Source organism: Euwallacea fornicatus, chromosome 8, assembly GCF_040115645.1.
Source record: "Euwallacea fornicatus isolate EFF26 chromosome 8, ASM4011564v1, whole genome shotgun sequence".
Lineage (NCBI taxonomy): Eukaryota > Metazoa > Arthropoda > Insecta > Coleoptera > Curculionidae > Euwallacea > Euwallacea fornicatus.
Window position 1 is genome coordinate 5,618,149 of NC_089548.1, and position 16,030 is coordinate 5,634,178.

General features: G+C 34.5%; 4 protein-coding genes across 8 annotated transcripts; 2 read left to right on the forward strand and 2 right to left on the reverse strand.

Annotated features, from left to right (window-relative positions):
* The first annotated feature begins 416 nt into the window (after positions 1–416).
* On the forward strand, positions 417–5,774 carry eIF4B (eukaryotic translation initiation factor 4B). The gene is made up of 10 exons (XM_066284771.1): positions 417–524; positions 744–875; positions 2,572–2,747; positions 2,809–2,931; positions 3,236–3,629; positions 3,686–3,865; positions 3,918–4,168; positions 4,467–4,584; positions 5,028–5,136; positions 5,461–5,774. Exons 1-10 carry the CDS (start codon positions 515–517, stop codon positions 5,558–5,560), a joined length of 1,593 nt encoding a protein of 530 aa, XP_066140868.1. The 5' UTR covers positions 417–514; the 3' UTR covers positions 5,561–5,774.
* On the reverse strand, positions 5,628–11,465 carry LOC136340578 (transmembrane protein 138). 3 transcript variants are annotated; one of them, XM_066284777.1, is made up of 5 exons: positions 11,447–11,465; positions 8,336–8,480; positions 6,870–6,942; positions 6,233–6,404; positions 5,628–5,908 (listed from the first exon to the last, which is right to left on the reverse strand). In XM_066284777.1, exons 2-5 carry the CDS (start codon positions 8,464–8,466, stop codon positions 5,790–5,792), a joined length of 495 nt encoding a protein of 164 aa, XP_066140874.1. In that variant the 5' UTR covers positions 8,467–8,480; positions 11,447–11,465; the 3' UTR covers positions 5,628–5,789. The 3 variants fall into 3 exon arrangements, with proteins under 3 accessions (XP_066140874.1, XP_066140873.1, XP_066140872.1); XM_066284776.1 differs by lacking the exon at positions 11,447–11,465 and adding an exon at positions 8,775–8,896; XM_066284775.1 differs by lacking the exon at positions 11,447–11,465 and adding an exon at positions 8,696–8,896.
* Positions 9,813–15,272, forward strand: stck (LIM zinc finger domain containing stck). Of its 3 annotated transcripts, none has more exons than XM_066284770.1 (7): positions 9,813–10,005; positions 12,030–12,152; positions 12,689–12,816; positions 13,360–13,537; positions 13,678–13,936; positions 14,148–14,289; positions 14,351–15,272. In XM_066284770.1, the coding sequence occupies exons 2-7, from the start codon at positions 12,049–12,051 to the stop codon at positions 14,569–14,571; spliced, it is 1,032 nt and encodes a 343-aa protein (XP_066140867.1). In that variant the 5' UTR covers positions 9,813–10,005; positions 12,030–12,048; the 3' UTR covers positions 14,572–15,272. The 3 variants fall into 3 exon arrangements, with proteins under 3 accessions (XP_066140867.1, XP_066140865.1, XP_066140864.1); XM_066284768.1 differs by lacking the exon at positions 9,813–10,005 and adding an exon at positions 10,162–10,257; XM_066284767.1 differs by lacking the exon at positions 9,813–10,005 and adding an exon at positions 11,094–11,897.
* LOC136340581 (uncharacterized) lies at positions 10,005–10,670 on the reverse strand. Its single transcript, XM_066284780.1, has 2 exons — positions 10,390–10,670; positions 10,005–10,331 (listed from the first exon to the last, which is right to left on the reverse strand). Exons 1-2 carry the CDS (start codon positions 10,542–10,544, stop codon positions 10,151–10,153), a joined length of 336 nt encoding a protein of 111 aa, XP_066140877.1. The 5' UTR covers positions 10,545–10,670; the 3' UTR covers positions 10,005–10,150.
* Positions 15,273–16,030: the final 758 nt, after the last annotated feature.

The window sequence follows — 16,030 nt, forward strand, 5'->3', positions numbered from 1 at the left end:
CAAAAAATTTTGCACCAATTTACTTTGAACTCGCTTTCATCATAAAATTTATGTTGCAATTCATTTTCGCAAAAAGCTTGCTACTTATCTTTCAAATTGAAATTTTTTCAATTTTGAATTGAAATTGTACAACTTTTGGTCAACGTTATAAAATCACGGATGACATTATCAATTTAATAAAACATAATACAATAACTCAACGTATTATGGTATATATTATAATTCTAGTAATATGTGGGTATGCAAATTAAAATTTTGTGTCAATGAAATTGGCAAACGAAATGTTTGGCCCAATCAACATTTCCAATAACATACATCTGATCCTCATATAAGCCTATAGAACCGGACTCTGTTTATTAACTGCCACTCTATTTGCTCGACTTTTTTGCGCTGTTATTGGTGCTCCTGACCGGAAGTGTTGACGTCGCAGTTCCTCTGTCGATGTCAATCGTACAGTGTCAAACCAAACCGAAAACCAATTTCCTTTCATTTTTCGTGTTCTTTGCTGCAAAATATGGCTTCAGGTTAGTAGGCTAGTTTTGCGCTAGTAACTGTAAAATTACTTTCTATCGCATATACGCTTAAAAAACACTTCAATCTCCTTTTGTAGCTACTTTGCCTTAATATCCAATGCGACCCCTTTTTCGTATTAAGTGCCGGATATTCCAGTCGAATTTAACCTCGCTTCACTATTATAAACGCTCAATTCCCAGCCTCGTGCTAACATACAATTGTATTTTCAGGAAAGAAAAGCAAGAAAACCAAAGGGAAAACTCTTGCATTGACTGACTTTTTGCAAGAATCTTCGGGAACTTTGCCGTCACAGCCTATTCGGAAGTCCACTACAAGCTGGGTAGATGAGGTCGATGAATATGGTAAGAATATTTCCATTTTCCAGTATTTAACTACACAGTTGTGCAATTTATTGTTAGGTTGTTTTCAACCTTAAATAAGTATATCCACAATTTATTTATATATAAAGAAAATGAGCAATATAATATATTCTATTTTAAATAAGGAAATTGATCTCACTTCTTTGTGAAATCTGTAACGGAAATTAGATGTTAATATACACGATTTGTGGAACTCAAGCTACTGTATTTGCACTTAATCTTTCAAAATCTTAATTTTTTTAAAACTAAGTGATGTCCAATTAATTCCTGTTTAATCGAAACTGAATAGGCCATTTTACGTATGTATTTTAAAAATTTTTATTCAGTTATACTTGATATAGATGAAGTAATTGGTGCTACTTGATAAGTAACTTTGGTAAATTCTTAACTCATTGATGTAACCAGAGTAGTTCATTATCATTAGAGCTACTAACCCTTGGAGTAGTTATTTATCAAAATATTTTCTGTTTTATTTCTTACCACAATCAATGAGGGCAAAACATATTTGTTTGCAACTTTTATTTGATATTTCTGCCTGACCTATCTTTTTTTTTATGAACAACTTTACTACTTCTAAAAGGAATAAAAATCAAACAAATTAAAATTTTGGTATTGATATTTAGTCATAGATTGGGCACTGATGAGACAAACTCAATTATGCATTTCCAGATGGTAATTTAACTGTCACTCTGTTCAAGAGGGCCATTTCAGCCATATTTCAAAATTTAATCTTACTGATGGTATTTATTTCTATATAAAGTAAAAATTCCTTACTTACTAAGGTAATTCCTAAACTTAAAGTGATCTATTATTATCCAGTATAGTTGAAAAATATGAGTCTTGCCTCATCAAATTTTCTTTTAAGAGGAGAAAAAAAGGGCCCGTATATCACAATCACCAAATCTACTACTACAAAACAGTTGGTACCAACCAATTATGTAACCACTTATGATTGTTACAAATGTTTTAGGTTTCAGTACACATTATAAAAACATCAAAATGAAGAAAATGTACTATTATTTTTAATAGTAATTTGATACATGTATAAAATAAATCTCACTAATCCCAAAGCAACTAAACTACATATCCTATTTGTGGTTAATTTTCATTGACGGATCCCAATGGATTTCCAATAAAATATTTTCAATATTTATATTAATGAATATCAAATATTGAAAGTAGGCGTTTTATGAACTACAATTTAAGAAATGCAGTTTTCTTCATGATGAGATTATGATTGTTTTGCATTTGTCAAAATGGAACTTATGGTCCGCGGCAATCTCGCACCTGGGGCTCACATACAATGTATTTATTACACATCACGCAACGGGAAGGTCTGAGAAAGGCTATTATCCTCTAGCAGGGTACTTGCATAATCGCAAGGCGAGGGAACCAGAAAGATGCCAGTCCGGATGCGCAAGCCTGGGATTGTCTTTATTTTCAATGACATAGGTGCTGCATTCGGGTAGGTTGGAAACTCTCGTTGCCGGCAATTTTAGTTCAATCTGCGGGTTGACGATTTTCGGACCGTCAAAACTCAATTCAGACTAATCTGCCGCGGACCTTTGCCCACATTGAGACTAAATGTAGCGATCAATCTGACTTTTTAATTCAGATTTAAATCTAACGAGCCTTACAAGGATTTAGTGGTAATTTGGGGTTATTGTTTGTATCTAAGATTCACTGGATCCTAAGACTGTTAATGTGGTGCTACCTACGGCACCCAAAGCTTCCAGGGACTATGAAGATATCGAGAATAAAGTCCCTAAGGAGCCCCCGTTTATGGCCTATTTATCTAACTTACCATACGACGTAGATGAGGAGGAGATCGCAGATTTTTTTAGAAATATGAAGGTAGTATTTGATATTTGGAAGTTGGAAATTATTCATATTATTTTGGGTTTTACTATGGTAGATATCAAATATGCGGATACCAAAAGACGATAGACCGGGCGAAGTCCCTAAGCTCAAGGGTTTTGGTTACATTGAGTTCGAAGACCGCGAGAGCTTAATGAGCGCGCTAATTCTACCTGACACCGTAAGTTTTTTAGTACCAACTGCTTTGCCAAGCTCATTGCGCCGGTTACGAGGGACAATTCAGTAATAAACTTGTTTTACATCTTCAAAGTTTATAAATTTTGTCATTAAGCAATAAATGTTTTTTGCATATTTAACTTGGCTCTGATATTTGGTCTCGGTGTATTGGCTGCATTTCAGCTGACTTTTAGGGTCTAAAAGCTTGTACCAGCACATACTTAGCATTTTGTATGAGGGTGGTTTTCCTCGTAACGGCAGCCGTAATAATCGTTAGCTGCACGTAGCAAAACAATGTTCTCTTCTAGAACCTAAAAAACCGTAGGATAAGAATAGAAGTAGCGTCAAATTCTGATAACGATAGACGTAGAGGCCGAATGGGTGATCAAATCGGTAGGACCGATACCGGCGGCGATTGGCGATCGACTAATCGGCCGGAACCAGTGGAAGAGCGTCGCGGCGGGGGATTCAACAGAGACAGAGAAGCCGGCGGTAGTGGTGGTGGTGCCTTTACCAGAGAGGGCATGAGAGAGCCAACCAGAGATAGAGAGTATGGAGGATTTAGCAGGGATAGAGAAGGAGGATTTAATAGAGACCGGGATTTTGGGAGAGACAGAGAGGGCTTTAATAGGAATAGAGATCAGGATCGGCCGGGTGCCTGGAGAGACGGTGATCGCTCTAGTAGTTATAATAAAGATAGAGGTAAAAAATATATTTCCAATGTGTAAAGTTTTTATACAATGTTGTCTAATTTAAAGGGTATGCACGGGGTAACTATAGGGATTCCGACAGAAATAGTAGCAGGTTCGAAAGGGAGGACAGGGATGATCGAAGGGGCGGGTATAGGCGCTACGATGATAACGAAAGGAATGACGGTAGTTTTGGCAGAAGAGGGGATTTCTCGAGAAGAGAGGAGGGTGACTCTGAAGCTACTGCTGGTAATGAGCGTTTTATAATATTTTTAGCGGCGTGAATAAATTCGTTTTACAGCGGAGCCGCGGCAACGTCCTAAATTGAATCTGGCTCCTCGTACCAAGCCGTTGGAGCAGACCGTCAAGCCGGAACCTGCCGTGCCTTCAGCCTCAATATTTGGCAATGCAAAACCCGTGGATACTGCCGAACGCGAGAGGCAGATCGAAGAGAAACTGCTCAAGGAGCAGGAAGAGCGGTTAAGGGAATCAAGTAAAGACAGGGAGAAGGAACGAGCAGGTAGCCGGGACCACAGCATAGATAGGGGAAATGTGAGTAGCTCGTTAACATCTATTGAAAGGTGTTTCTTTGAGTTAATAATAAAGTGACTATAGAGTAGTCAAAATATATGAAATGACCATATGCATATCTAACTTAACTCGTAACGCGTATCGCCCTTTATTCGTTGTTTTAACCCTTGTTTTTGTGATGAAGCCTAAACTTTCCAACAATTTCTGACACCTCTTCAGAAAAACTCTTTGGTGATTAGTTAATCTGATCAAACGCTCTAATAATAAAACCCGTTTATACTTGCAAAAATATTTTTTTAACAAGAGCGTCTTGTATCAGATCGACAGAGGTAGGCCGGCAGTCAGAAGAGACGAAAGAGAAAGGGGCACCAATAGCCGAGAAAAGGGCGAGACAAACAACAGAGATCGAGGGCCGCCTTCAAGAGAGAGAAGGAACGGTGAGTGACCTTGTTGAAATTCGAAAGGGAATGGTGACGAACAAAGTTGTTTTAAATCGTTTTTATTGTATCTGATGTTATTTGAACAGTAATAATGCTAAGACATTGGTACTCTCAATTGTCTATTAAATGGTATAAATTAGACGCGATGCGACATGTCAATTATATTCTCTTATCACCAGATTCTTAGTCAAGGCGCCATTGCAAGAAGCGTTAGTAGTCAAAGTTGTTTGTATATTCTTTGTTAAAGATTTTTTTACTTTTTTGACATATTTAAGAAAGTATCACGGATTCCAAGCTGTATTTTTAATAAGCGATGAAAGCAATCACTTTCCTAGCTTAATCGGCCTTGTAACTATCACTTTCTAAAATGCCAATGGTAGACAGCGAAATTTATTACTTAGTTTAGTAAGAAGTTATTCAATAGATACCTTATTCCGTAGCTTCCGGCGAAGATTCCCGCAGGTTAGGGGGCATCAGGAACGATCATAAGTCGCCCGAGAACAAGAAAAAAGTTGACAAGCAAGAAAAGCCCAAACGTGAGGAAAAAAGGTAAGGGACATGTTATCATTCAGATGACTGAAAAATGTCATTTTCGTCTTGAAATAAATGTCATGGAGTATTCGGAAGTCAGTAGTCTCGTAGAGCGAATTTTTTTTCCAGTATTTTATCATATTTCTTACCTTACATATAAATTTTTTGTCGACACTGTTTCAAAATCGTCAATGTCTCTCACATTTGCATTCGTTCGAAAGTGTATGTTCTGAACGGTAATAACAACCGGTAGTTTCTAATACCCCAATTTTTAATCCAAGTTCAGTTGAATTTTCATGTGTATGTTCTTTCAAGGATTTAACATATGTTTTACATGTGTAGGGAACGTCCAGAAAAAGAGATGCCGAAATTCCAGGAACCGGAAGTTCCAAACTTTCAGGCAAGCAATAAGTTCGCGTTACTAGGGAACGACGACGATTAACGTACGATTTTCATTTACGCCAGAGTTTGGCGCGAGTTAATCTAATAATTTAAGTAAAACCAATTAATTACTCCTTTTACATATTTATTATTTTAAATATAGTGTAGCTATATTACTTGTTTAAATACGAAACACTTTGTACGTGTATAGTTTTTGTTAATATTTTAAGATTTGTATTGTGTCGATAAATTACAAGACATTTTTTTTCCGGTAATACACTGGTTGTTTATTACTCTAGTTGGTGGATGATTTGCTTGTCGCCGCTTGCAGCGTCAATGTCTTCGTAGAATCTTTGGTCGCTTATCCTCAAGGAGGCTCTTTTGTAACAGTAGTAGTAAATCGTGGCGACTAAAATATTTCAAATAATGAACATTAAGAGTGACAGGTAAGTGGTAAGTCTAAATACATTTTTTTTGTTTCATATTTTAATCGCGATGAGGTAACAAACTGTTACGGATTTTGTTGGATATTAGTGTTTTTATTTAAAAAAAAAGCAAGTTTTATTTAAAACAACTGGCAATATAATAGAAAACTTGAAACTAAGCTCCTATTTGCCATTTGTAGAATTTCAAAATCAAGAAATTATAAGCAGTTCAAATTAAGTTAAGATAGAATCAACACAACGTATAATAGTAGGTTTCAATTTTATGAAGATTATCAAGGAAATCTTACCAAGACGTTGCAAAATAAATAAAACGAAAAATGCCGTGCTCCAATTATACTTAGAGTTATTCCAACGGGTGACGAGCGACCAAATATGCAATATACTCGTTAGAATGAAGTAGAACATGCAAATAACTAGTGTGGTCCTAAATCGTTCGTACAGAAGATACACCAGCCCAGTCTGCAAAGGAAATAAAACATTAAATATGTTTATACTTCTAGAACTACTAGATCGATGTATAGGTGACCGTTCTAAACAGTATCCTTAGCTTTTTAAATTTCGGGTTAAAGTGCTTAATACTACACCTCTATATAGAGGGGTGTGTGCGCGCAAGAGATATTGAGTTTAGTGTGATTAAACACCCAAAACCATAATTGTAGTATACTCAGAAATGTTAATTTATGGTTTTAGTACTTGGTAATTTTGTAAAAGTCTCTTGGTCAAATTATCTCGTCAATGTGCACTTCGTTAACCGTGTATCGTCATTTTTGTCAACATAATTAGGATCCATTACTTAATAGTAAAAGAAATTACTTCGTAAGTTGTTTCTTAGTTTGCGCTTCCTAGATCCATTTCAAATGCATGTAATAGTCCTCTTTATTTGACAACTCGAAGATTAAGGGCCTATAAAATTCACATACTTACTTGAAATACATACGTTGAAAAGAATGTCAACAGAAGCACAGATAAAGCAATAATGAGACAGGCATCTTGCACTCTGAAAGGAAAACAAAATGTGTTATAACAGGGTTTACCGAAATAACGTTGAAATAATTTGCTAGGCGATTCCAGAGATTGAAAAATAAAAAAAAGTTCTTATTAACCAACTCCAAAAATTACTTCTTAAAGGGAAAAATCTGAAGCTGTTTTTTTCGCAAAATTTTCGAAACGGTGCGCACTAAAATTTAAAAATTCGGTATACTTTAATATATTGGAATGGGAAAACTTTTTATGTTAATAACTACAGATTTTATACAGGGGGGCTCGTACGTAAAAGTTGTCTTAATTTTTTGTTTGTAACATCTCTTAATTTTTGAAATCAAAAATAACCAAATTGCAAATATTTTTAAGTAAAAAAGGCCCCTTTAATTAATCTCGTTAATACCGCCGTCCTACAGAAAAATGGGTTTTTATGAACCGATGTACGATTACATCAGGATATCCATGTTCTAACCACACTGAGTTTACAATCTCGGACATAATTTTTTGTGCAAAATAAAAAGTGTAAGAACTTTTTTAACTATAGGGAAGGTTTATTGGTATAAAGCAATAATATGTCTATTAAGACGACATAAAAAAAATGAATGAGCCACTTTCGAAACAAACAGTGTTACTAAGTATCTAAGAAAGTGAAATATTGTAAAAATTGAAAAAAGCCAAAGGGTAAAATTTGTAGAGTGGCAGTATGAAAGTTAGCAAAATGAAAAGTAAAATGCCGTTTTTGTAATGTGGCATTAGCCCTTTTTCCAGTGCCAGAAGGTTTACATTAAAGGGTAACTCTTTCTCTAGGGTAGTCATGATTGGAGAAGTATGTTCCACACCAATAGAATAACGTAAGGAGCAGTACTGTGTATTAGACAAATGGAACTCAAATACTTTGCTAATTATTTAAAATTTTCGTTGCGTCTTATTTTATGTTTATGGTTACAATCCCTTAAGAAAATTAGGTGAGTGTATCTGTAACTAGAATACTTGTATCGTGCTTCAAAAGAAAAACCGTCTAGGAGAAGAGAACTATTATACTCATTTGGAGCACTGTTTCAGAAACATCCCCCATAAAGAAGTAATAGCAACTCCAATATATTAAATGGGCCACCCTGTATATTTCATTTTCAAGTATGCTCTTTTTTTTTGATAATTTCTGTTGAAGAGAACCCAAATAAAAACATGCAGAAGATCCACAATTTGTACTTCTTCTGCAACTCAATTAAGACAATACCTAAACCAAACAATAACCACTTTTCATTGTAAGTTTTCAAGTATTATGAAATTGTGTCTGATTTCTGAATACTGGTATGAACGTCCACAATTTGAATCACACAACACATAGAATATTACTACCAAACATTAAGTTTAGCCCTAAACAACACAACATACAATTGCTTTCTTACATGAAAAAAATGAGCATAACAGCATTACTTTGTCTTGCTAAACATGAGACAATGTTAATTATCCAGTCAATTAGCAGCAATAAAGTTTGCATTGCCAGAATCCCTGCATATCGGCTGGTTGTAATCTTCATGCTCTCACAACAAACTACAACACAAGCAGGGCAGGTCAGCCTTTAATGTATATGACAAATATATTATTTTATTTGAATAATCTCGACGATTTCACTCAAGATTCCCCATTGTAACGTAAGTTAAGGAAATGGTATTGTTAGCCACTCAAGTTTCTCAATTTTTTTTCAAACAATTGTTTCAATTAATTTAAAGGGGTTCTGACACTAGAGATGAGCGATATTTTTATACCAGTGACTTTTATCGGTGACTTAAATTGTCACGGGTATAACCAGCGACTCAAATCTTCGGCAAACGATGTATAGCAAACCTGGCCCCAGTTTAGCGGTAACGTTTCATTTATATTATTTGTTAAATATTGCTCATTTAAGGCATAACTGTGACTTAAAATTCACTGTAAAACTCGTCTGCATCTGACATTGATATTGCTAAGAGTGACATTTATCCCCACCTTTTGAAACTACTCTCCCTACTTTCCTGCTAATGTCCTCACGCCCACAATCATAATAGAATACAGAGCAGGATTCAAGATGTTTGCAAATTTCACAAAAGTGAATTGTTCGATTGCTAATTCACGAATAGAAGTTAAAGATGCTAGACATTTTATACCCGCATACAAAGTGCATAGCCATAAAACGAGGCAAAGTCCAGTCAATTTCAAGTCGATATATATATTATGTGCGATAGTCAATATTAAAAAAGTTATCGGTGATATTAAATGTAACACAGTATCGTATTATACTACTTAAGTATACACGAGGGGTCTGAAAGATCATATTGTATATGATTTTTGAGAGGTAACCATAAAAAGTTTATTAATGCCGATACGATGTTTCCTACACTGTGATTCACAAAAGGTTTACAAAAATACAAATAAAATGCCTTCGTTTTGTGAAAGTGATGGAAATATCATTTTTTTTTGTTTCTATATAAAACCTTATTTTATCCTCCAATGTCAGATACAATTTTTTTATAGAGAAGGATAAAAAAGTGCCTTATGAAAATTTTATTAGTTTTTGGAAATAAAAATGTTTAATATGCGCAGTTTTATCTCAAGGAAATCTACTGTCTATCTGTTAAAATTACAAATATAACAATGATTATGCCTAGAATTTATAGCATCATGTATATATATATATAACAAGTTATTACAGAAAACTAACCAGAGTAAAGTGCGTCAATCGATGTCTTTTGTAACATGCAAAAAAAATTAATCCGAACCTGTTTCTTTGGATGAAAATGGTATGCCTCTTGAAGCCTGATTGTGATTGGTCAATATTAATTAGAAAAGAACTCCGCTGCTCATGTTGTCTTTCTTTTATATATTCAGTGTGCAGTTGGTGGGTTCATAAAAGAAAGATGACATGATTCTAGAATGTCGAGAATATTAAACACATCATTTTTATCTATAGCCAAGGAAATTCAAGGCCCTGTATTATGTTGGGTGTGTGTAGTTTTTAAAAATTATTATATTTTAACTTTTAAATTGTCTTCTCATCTATAAGTGGTATATTCAATATTTTCTCGAGATCCTCCCCTTGGTACGTTCAACGATATTTCTTAAGTATTAAAGTAGCACCTAGATAAACATGAAACACTGGTGTTTGGCCTACATCTGTATATAGATCTTTGAAAGACTAGTTACTGTAATTCTGCCTTGTTTCCCAGCATACAAACATGTCTCGTTTATTTTTCAGTTTCCTTTGAACAGCTTTTTCCAGTTTTTCTTCTATTTTTTGGTTTGAAGAATACCTTCTCTTTATTATGTCGCCGACACCATTGCCTATGCCTGGGTAAGCATGAAATTTGTTCGTAAAAGCATGGTCCTAACACTAACTGATGCAGTGATGCTTTCAATTTATTAATACTAAATTATGCATAATAATATTAAGGGAATTAAAATTATGATGTGTAGTACCTCTTACATGGCTCTTAGTTGAGCTTCACAATTTTCAATCAAAAATTCACTAAATAAGTTAGTGATCTGCTGATAATGTTGCTGGATATCATTTCCAATGATTATGATTTGAAACTTGGGAATACAAACAAAAATTAAATACACTTGTAGATACACCAACATAGGCAGACAATTTTTAAAATATTTCTAGTTCATATCCAATGAGTCATATACATATGTCAAACAACAGCTAATTGTAAATGTTCATTCCTTTACTTGTTTATCTAATATTGTTTGTCTATAAAATGTCTGAAGATTTATCTGAGAGTATCATATGTTTCTGAAAGGTTCCTTCTTTAATTTGTTGCACATATATGTTACTTAATGTTACTTCATGTGATGTCAATTTTAACAAAAATCTCAGTTTCATAAAAGCAAAGAATCAACAATGGGTCCTGATCAGATTTTTGGGTTTGGTGGAGACTAGCTTGATGTTGAAGTTTATGGTACATTAATAATTTATACTATTTAGTTTACAAGAGAGGAAAGTGCTGTTTTTGCATGTGCAGATTATTTGAATTAATTAAAAATCTAAGGAAAGATGTTTTCTCTATTGTAATGTAGTGTACTTGTCCAGGGTGGTCCCCATCTAATACTTTTTTTTAACAGTTCAATGTATGGGGTGTCAAAATTCCATTTTTTTTCAAATTTTGTGTATAACTGACATGAATACCTTTATACTTCTAGTAGTAATCTAGCATGAGCTATAGAGATATAACAAGCAAGCATGAGCTGAGGAAATCATTTAGGTTTAAGTTTTTATTATTAAAATCTACTAACAAATCCATAGAGAGGAATTTGTCAAAATTTAATTGACAAGGCTACATGATGAGAACCCTACATCTGTAAATCCGTGCATGTAAATATTTTTACATTTAATACGATTGCTGCCATTATCATACTTAAGATTTTTTTTCCAGGAAATTTAAGTACATCTTATGTATATTACACGAATATCTGTTTAATTTACACGAATATATAACAAAAACCAACATAAAAATATCACATACCTAAGAGTTACTTACATTGAATTATCACCGCACAATTCCGTAATAGCACTAAGGTATCGAGGTACTACAGTTAACTTTCATTTGAAATTAATTCTGTTTTGTTGCCATAAATATCGATATAATCCGATGTGGAACGAGAGATAACAAATTTTATTGACAATGATAAACAGAGCAAACATCATTGCCTCGAACACACTAAACTCACTTTTAAGTGGATTTTGTGCAAGGGCCTCGTCATCAGTTGCCTCGGTAAATTGCAAAGGAACATGAATTTAAAAGACGTTTCTCCAATAATCCCGAAATTGGGGTCTATTGAACATAGTATTCTCGCACAAAGGAGGGCCTCTAAAGAATACAAGGGCCATCAGGAGTTACAGGATAGTTATTATAAGTACGAAGTTTATGATAACGTGCCGTTGACTCCACAACCTGCAATAAAAAATAACCAATCCACCAAAATATCATGGTAAGGCACAGGTTTTTAGCGGATTATTAACACTTCTACTGCCTTTTTGAATACATATATAACGTTGCTTTGTTTAATAACCATACGCATTCATTTATTTCGTTAACGGACGCTGTTTTTCCTCATGCACAGGGTTACCCATATTGCGAACATGTCGAGAGACACCATGGTGTGTGCCAAATGCGGGGAAGGCTTCGGCGCCCAAGAGAAGATCGTCAATTCCACGGGTCAGCTTTGGCATCAACAGTGTTTTGTGTGAGTATATTTATATACATCGTAAATAAATTAAACATTGCGACTGATATTTGTATTCTGCTTACGTGTTTTGTATTAAAATTTTAAATCAGTGTTTTACTTACCTATAACCAGATCTAACCTAAATAATAAGCACAGTTTGACAATAACGCATAAAATGTATTCAAGGTGATTCACCATAGACATAAAAATAATAGAGGTAACTCAATTGGATGGATGGGAAATGTTCATTTGACAGTTGTAGCGTATTCAAATCAATGGACCGGCTCTTAAATGACAGTGGTAGTACTGCTTCTACGCTCATGCGAATGGAAATATAGTTAAATCTGTGATATCTATATGCTATTTTGACAGTGTCTGACGCAATGAGTATCAACGGTTTGCGATGCTTTTTTGATTTATTTATTTACAATGGACTTTTCCTAAAAATTTGAGAACACGACACTGTATAATATTCTTGTCCCTATTTGTTCTTATTATATATCAACCATTTTGAAGTGGAATCAGAATTCTGCAATAAATTTTTAATGTTTCAGATGTTCTCAGTGCTTCCGTGAATTCGGAGATGGCGTGTTCTACGAATACGATGGGCGCCAGTACTGCGAACATGATTTTCATGTTTTGTTTGCCCCATGTTGCCAACGCTGCAACTCCTTTATAATAGGTACGAAAATTGGCTTCCAGAACCTAGATACGTAGTTATGCCTGAAGAAAGTCAATATAACTCATCAGTAGAAACTGTAGCAAAAGTTACAAACTAACACAAACTCTTTAGCTAGGTGTAAAAATTGAGCATTCTCCCGTATACTAAATGGCCCTTTTTCGTTAGTTTTACAGGATACAGGGCAAATAATGATAGATGGAAAAAAGTAAGATAGGTGTACATTTATTTTGAAAATACGGTAGATTTTGTATTTTGACTATTAAGTCCTAGAATAAGAACACATTTTGTTGCATGTCACGTAATTGTCCCAAAGTTGGCCTTTATTTCTCTGCAATCGACCTTCACCCTCGGGCGAGTTTTTCTCTACGGAATTGTTAAAATTGAAGAACGTTCTCCTAGAATATTATGTTTATAGTGTAGGTAATACACTCTTAGAATTCATGACCTCTTTGTAAAGATTTTTCCAGCGAAAGTTATTATTATTACATACATATGAATAAGTTTCCCTAGATCCTATATAAATCGAAGTTAATTAACATCTAGGTCGAGTGATCAAGGCAATGAATTCTTCCTGGCATGCGGAATGCTTCCGCTGTGAAATGTGCCAGTCTGAATTGGCAGATACTGGATTCATAAAAAATACTGGAAGAGCTTTGTGTCACGAATGCAATGCGAAAGTCAAAGCTCAGGGACTTGGCAAATATGTTTGCCATAAGTGCCAGTAAGTTTACACTTGACACTCATTTGAGCTCAAATTTATAGATAACCGACAAAATTATCTAAGATTTGCCTCTGAAATTTCAACGCTTATTAGAGATTGTTTTAATGATCATCATTTATGTATTAAATAATGATTTATAGTGCCATAATTGACGATCAACCGTTGAAATTCCGAGGTGAAATGTATCACCCGTATCATTTCAACTGCGCAGCCTGCGGCGTTGAGTTAGACGCTAATGCCAGGGAAGTTCGTAACCGCCCTGGATTGGCAAAAAATGACACTAACGAGCTTTATTGTCTGCGTTGTCATGACAAAATGGGAGTCCCAATATGTGGAGCTTGTAGGCGTCCCATCGAGGAACGCGTAGTTACTGCTTTGGGCAAACACTGGCATGTTGAAGTAAGTTTTATTCTCTCGTGAAGAGTCTATACATCCATTGGAAACAATGGCAAATTTGAAATAAAATATACAATTATTATTATTATTATTATTATAGAAAGACTCATTTCAACCTTTTCTGGGAGGTCAGTTTGTAATAGAATTAAATCACAACGCAAATCACCGCTAACCGCTGATTATACATATTTAATCACCTGTCTTCACATTTTAGCATTTCGTTTGTGCTAAATGCGAGAAACCATTCTTCGGTCATCGCCACTATGAGAAAAAAGGTTTGGCCTATTGCGAAACTCACTATCATCAGCTTTTCGGCAACCTTTGCCACCACTGTAACCAGGTGATCGCTGGAGATGGTACGTATTTAATTCCTTTTTTATTGCCAACTCTCTCAAATCTCATCATGATGCGCTTTAGTGTTCACGGCATTAAACAAAGCGTGGTGTGTGAACCACTTTGCTTGTTCTGTGTGCGATCAGAAAATGAACCAAAAAACGAAATTCTACGAGTGCGACTTGAAGCCCGTGTGTAAGAAGTGTTACGAACGGTTCCCGAAGGAGCTGAGGAACCGTTTGAGAAGGCAACATGAAGCTACCCCACGCATGGCACCTACTCCAATGGAAAAGAATATGCTATGACGGGTTTTAAACAAGTTTCAGGTCCGACTGAATAACTTAAGCTCTGTTTGCATGTCGTATGTGTTAAATTGAGTTTAAGCTCTCTCGAGTGGACCTAGAGATAAATATTAACACGTGTGCCTTGTTTATATCAAATTTAACCTTTTGATTGCCATTTTGTATAATTTTTAACATTGAAAGTTTTAGTTTTCGTTAAGAACCTTAATTACTTGCTAAACACACTACATTTAAAGCCTGCACATTTCATTCTTAATTTGTTAATGATTCCCTTGACGTCAACTGATATTTCCGCCAATTTTGACAGATAATAATTTATTTATTGTAAGGAAATAAGCAATGGCGATGACTTCATATGTCAAATGGACGTGACGGGGGGTACCCTGTGTCACATCATGATTAATTGTTATTTGCTAGATAATCTAGAATCTCTGTTTTTTGCGACTCGTTTTATGGTAATAAAAGAGTCAGTACTGTGGAAATTCCGTGGGTTGAATTGAACTGAATGTTGCCTGTTCGTACAGTACGGCAGCTGTTATTTCCTAAGTGGTTCTAATGCATGACAATTGATATTGCTAAAAACCAAGAATACATTGATGTTTCGTAATAATTAATAATAAATGTTATTGGTCGTGCCTTAATAATATTTACATTTATATTAATGGTTTAAGCTAAAAATACAATATTTACAACATGTGCCTTAACTAGAATATTTTTTCATTTTTTCCACCAAACTAATATCATCTGAATAATACCACACAGTGCCCCTATAAATTAGTTTTAATTGTTTGGCATAAGGCAAAAAGTATTCACAAATGTGTTTCAAGGGTTGTCAGTGTCTTGAATTTACGTCACAGAACACGAACTATTTCATTTTCAATTTTGATATTTATAGAGGATGATTTTTTTAAAGAGTGTCTAACCCAAAAAAATCTTAAATTATTACAGTATAAAATTTTTCAAAAACACCTACAAATGTTCAAACTGAGCACCATCCTACTTCATACAGTAATAGATAATAAGACAGTGGTAAGACATTCGAGTTTTAAAGAATGATAGAAAATACATTCAAAAAGCAGTAATGCCTACAGCTTTGTTTTCAGAAAGATATTTAACTATCCATTGATGTGTCACAGGAGGAGTGTTTCCATTTAATTTTTTTGCTCTGGGGTTAGAGGACGAACAACTACACATTCATTTTTTATTCAAAAGGTTGTACCAAAAAAAAAGAATATACAGGTTTTTGGAAATTTTTTAACAATAGTTTTCGAGATTTTTTGAGTAGACAGTTTTTAAAAAGTCGCCTTGTGTATAATAATTGTTATTCCTCACATAAATGCGAATAATAAAAAAAATCGTATTCAAATCTCATTTAATAATTTTTATAAATACTTCTATGTTTGTTTTTGGTACACCTTATACGTCCCTGTACTCTGTTCTATATGTTCACACTATTTAGAAT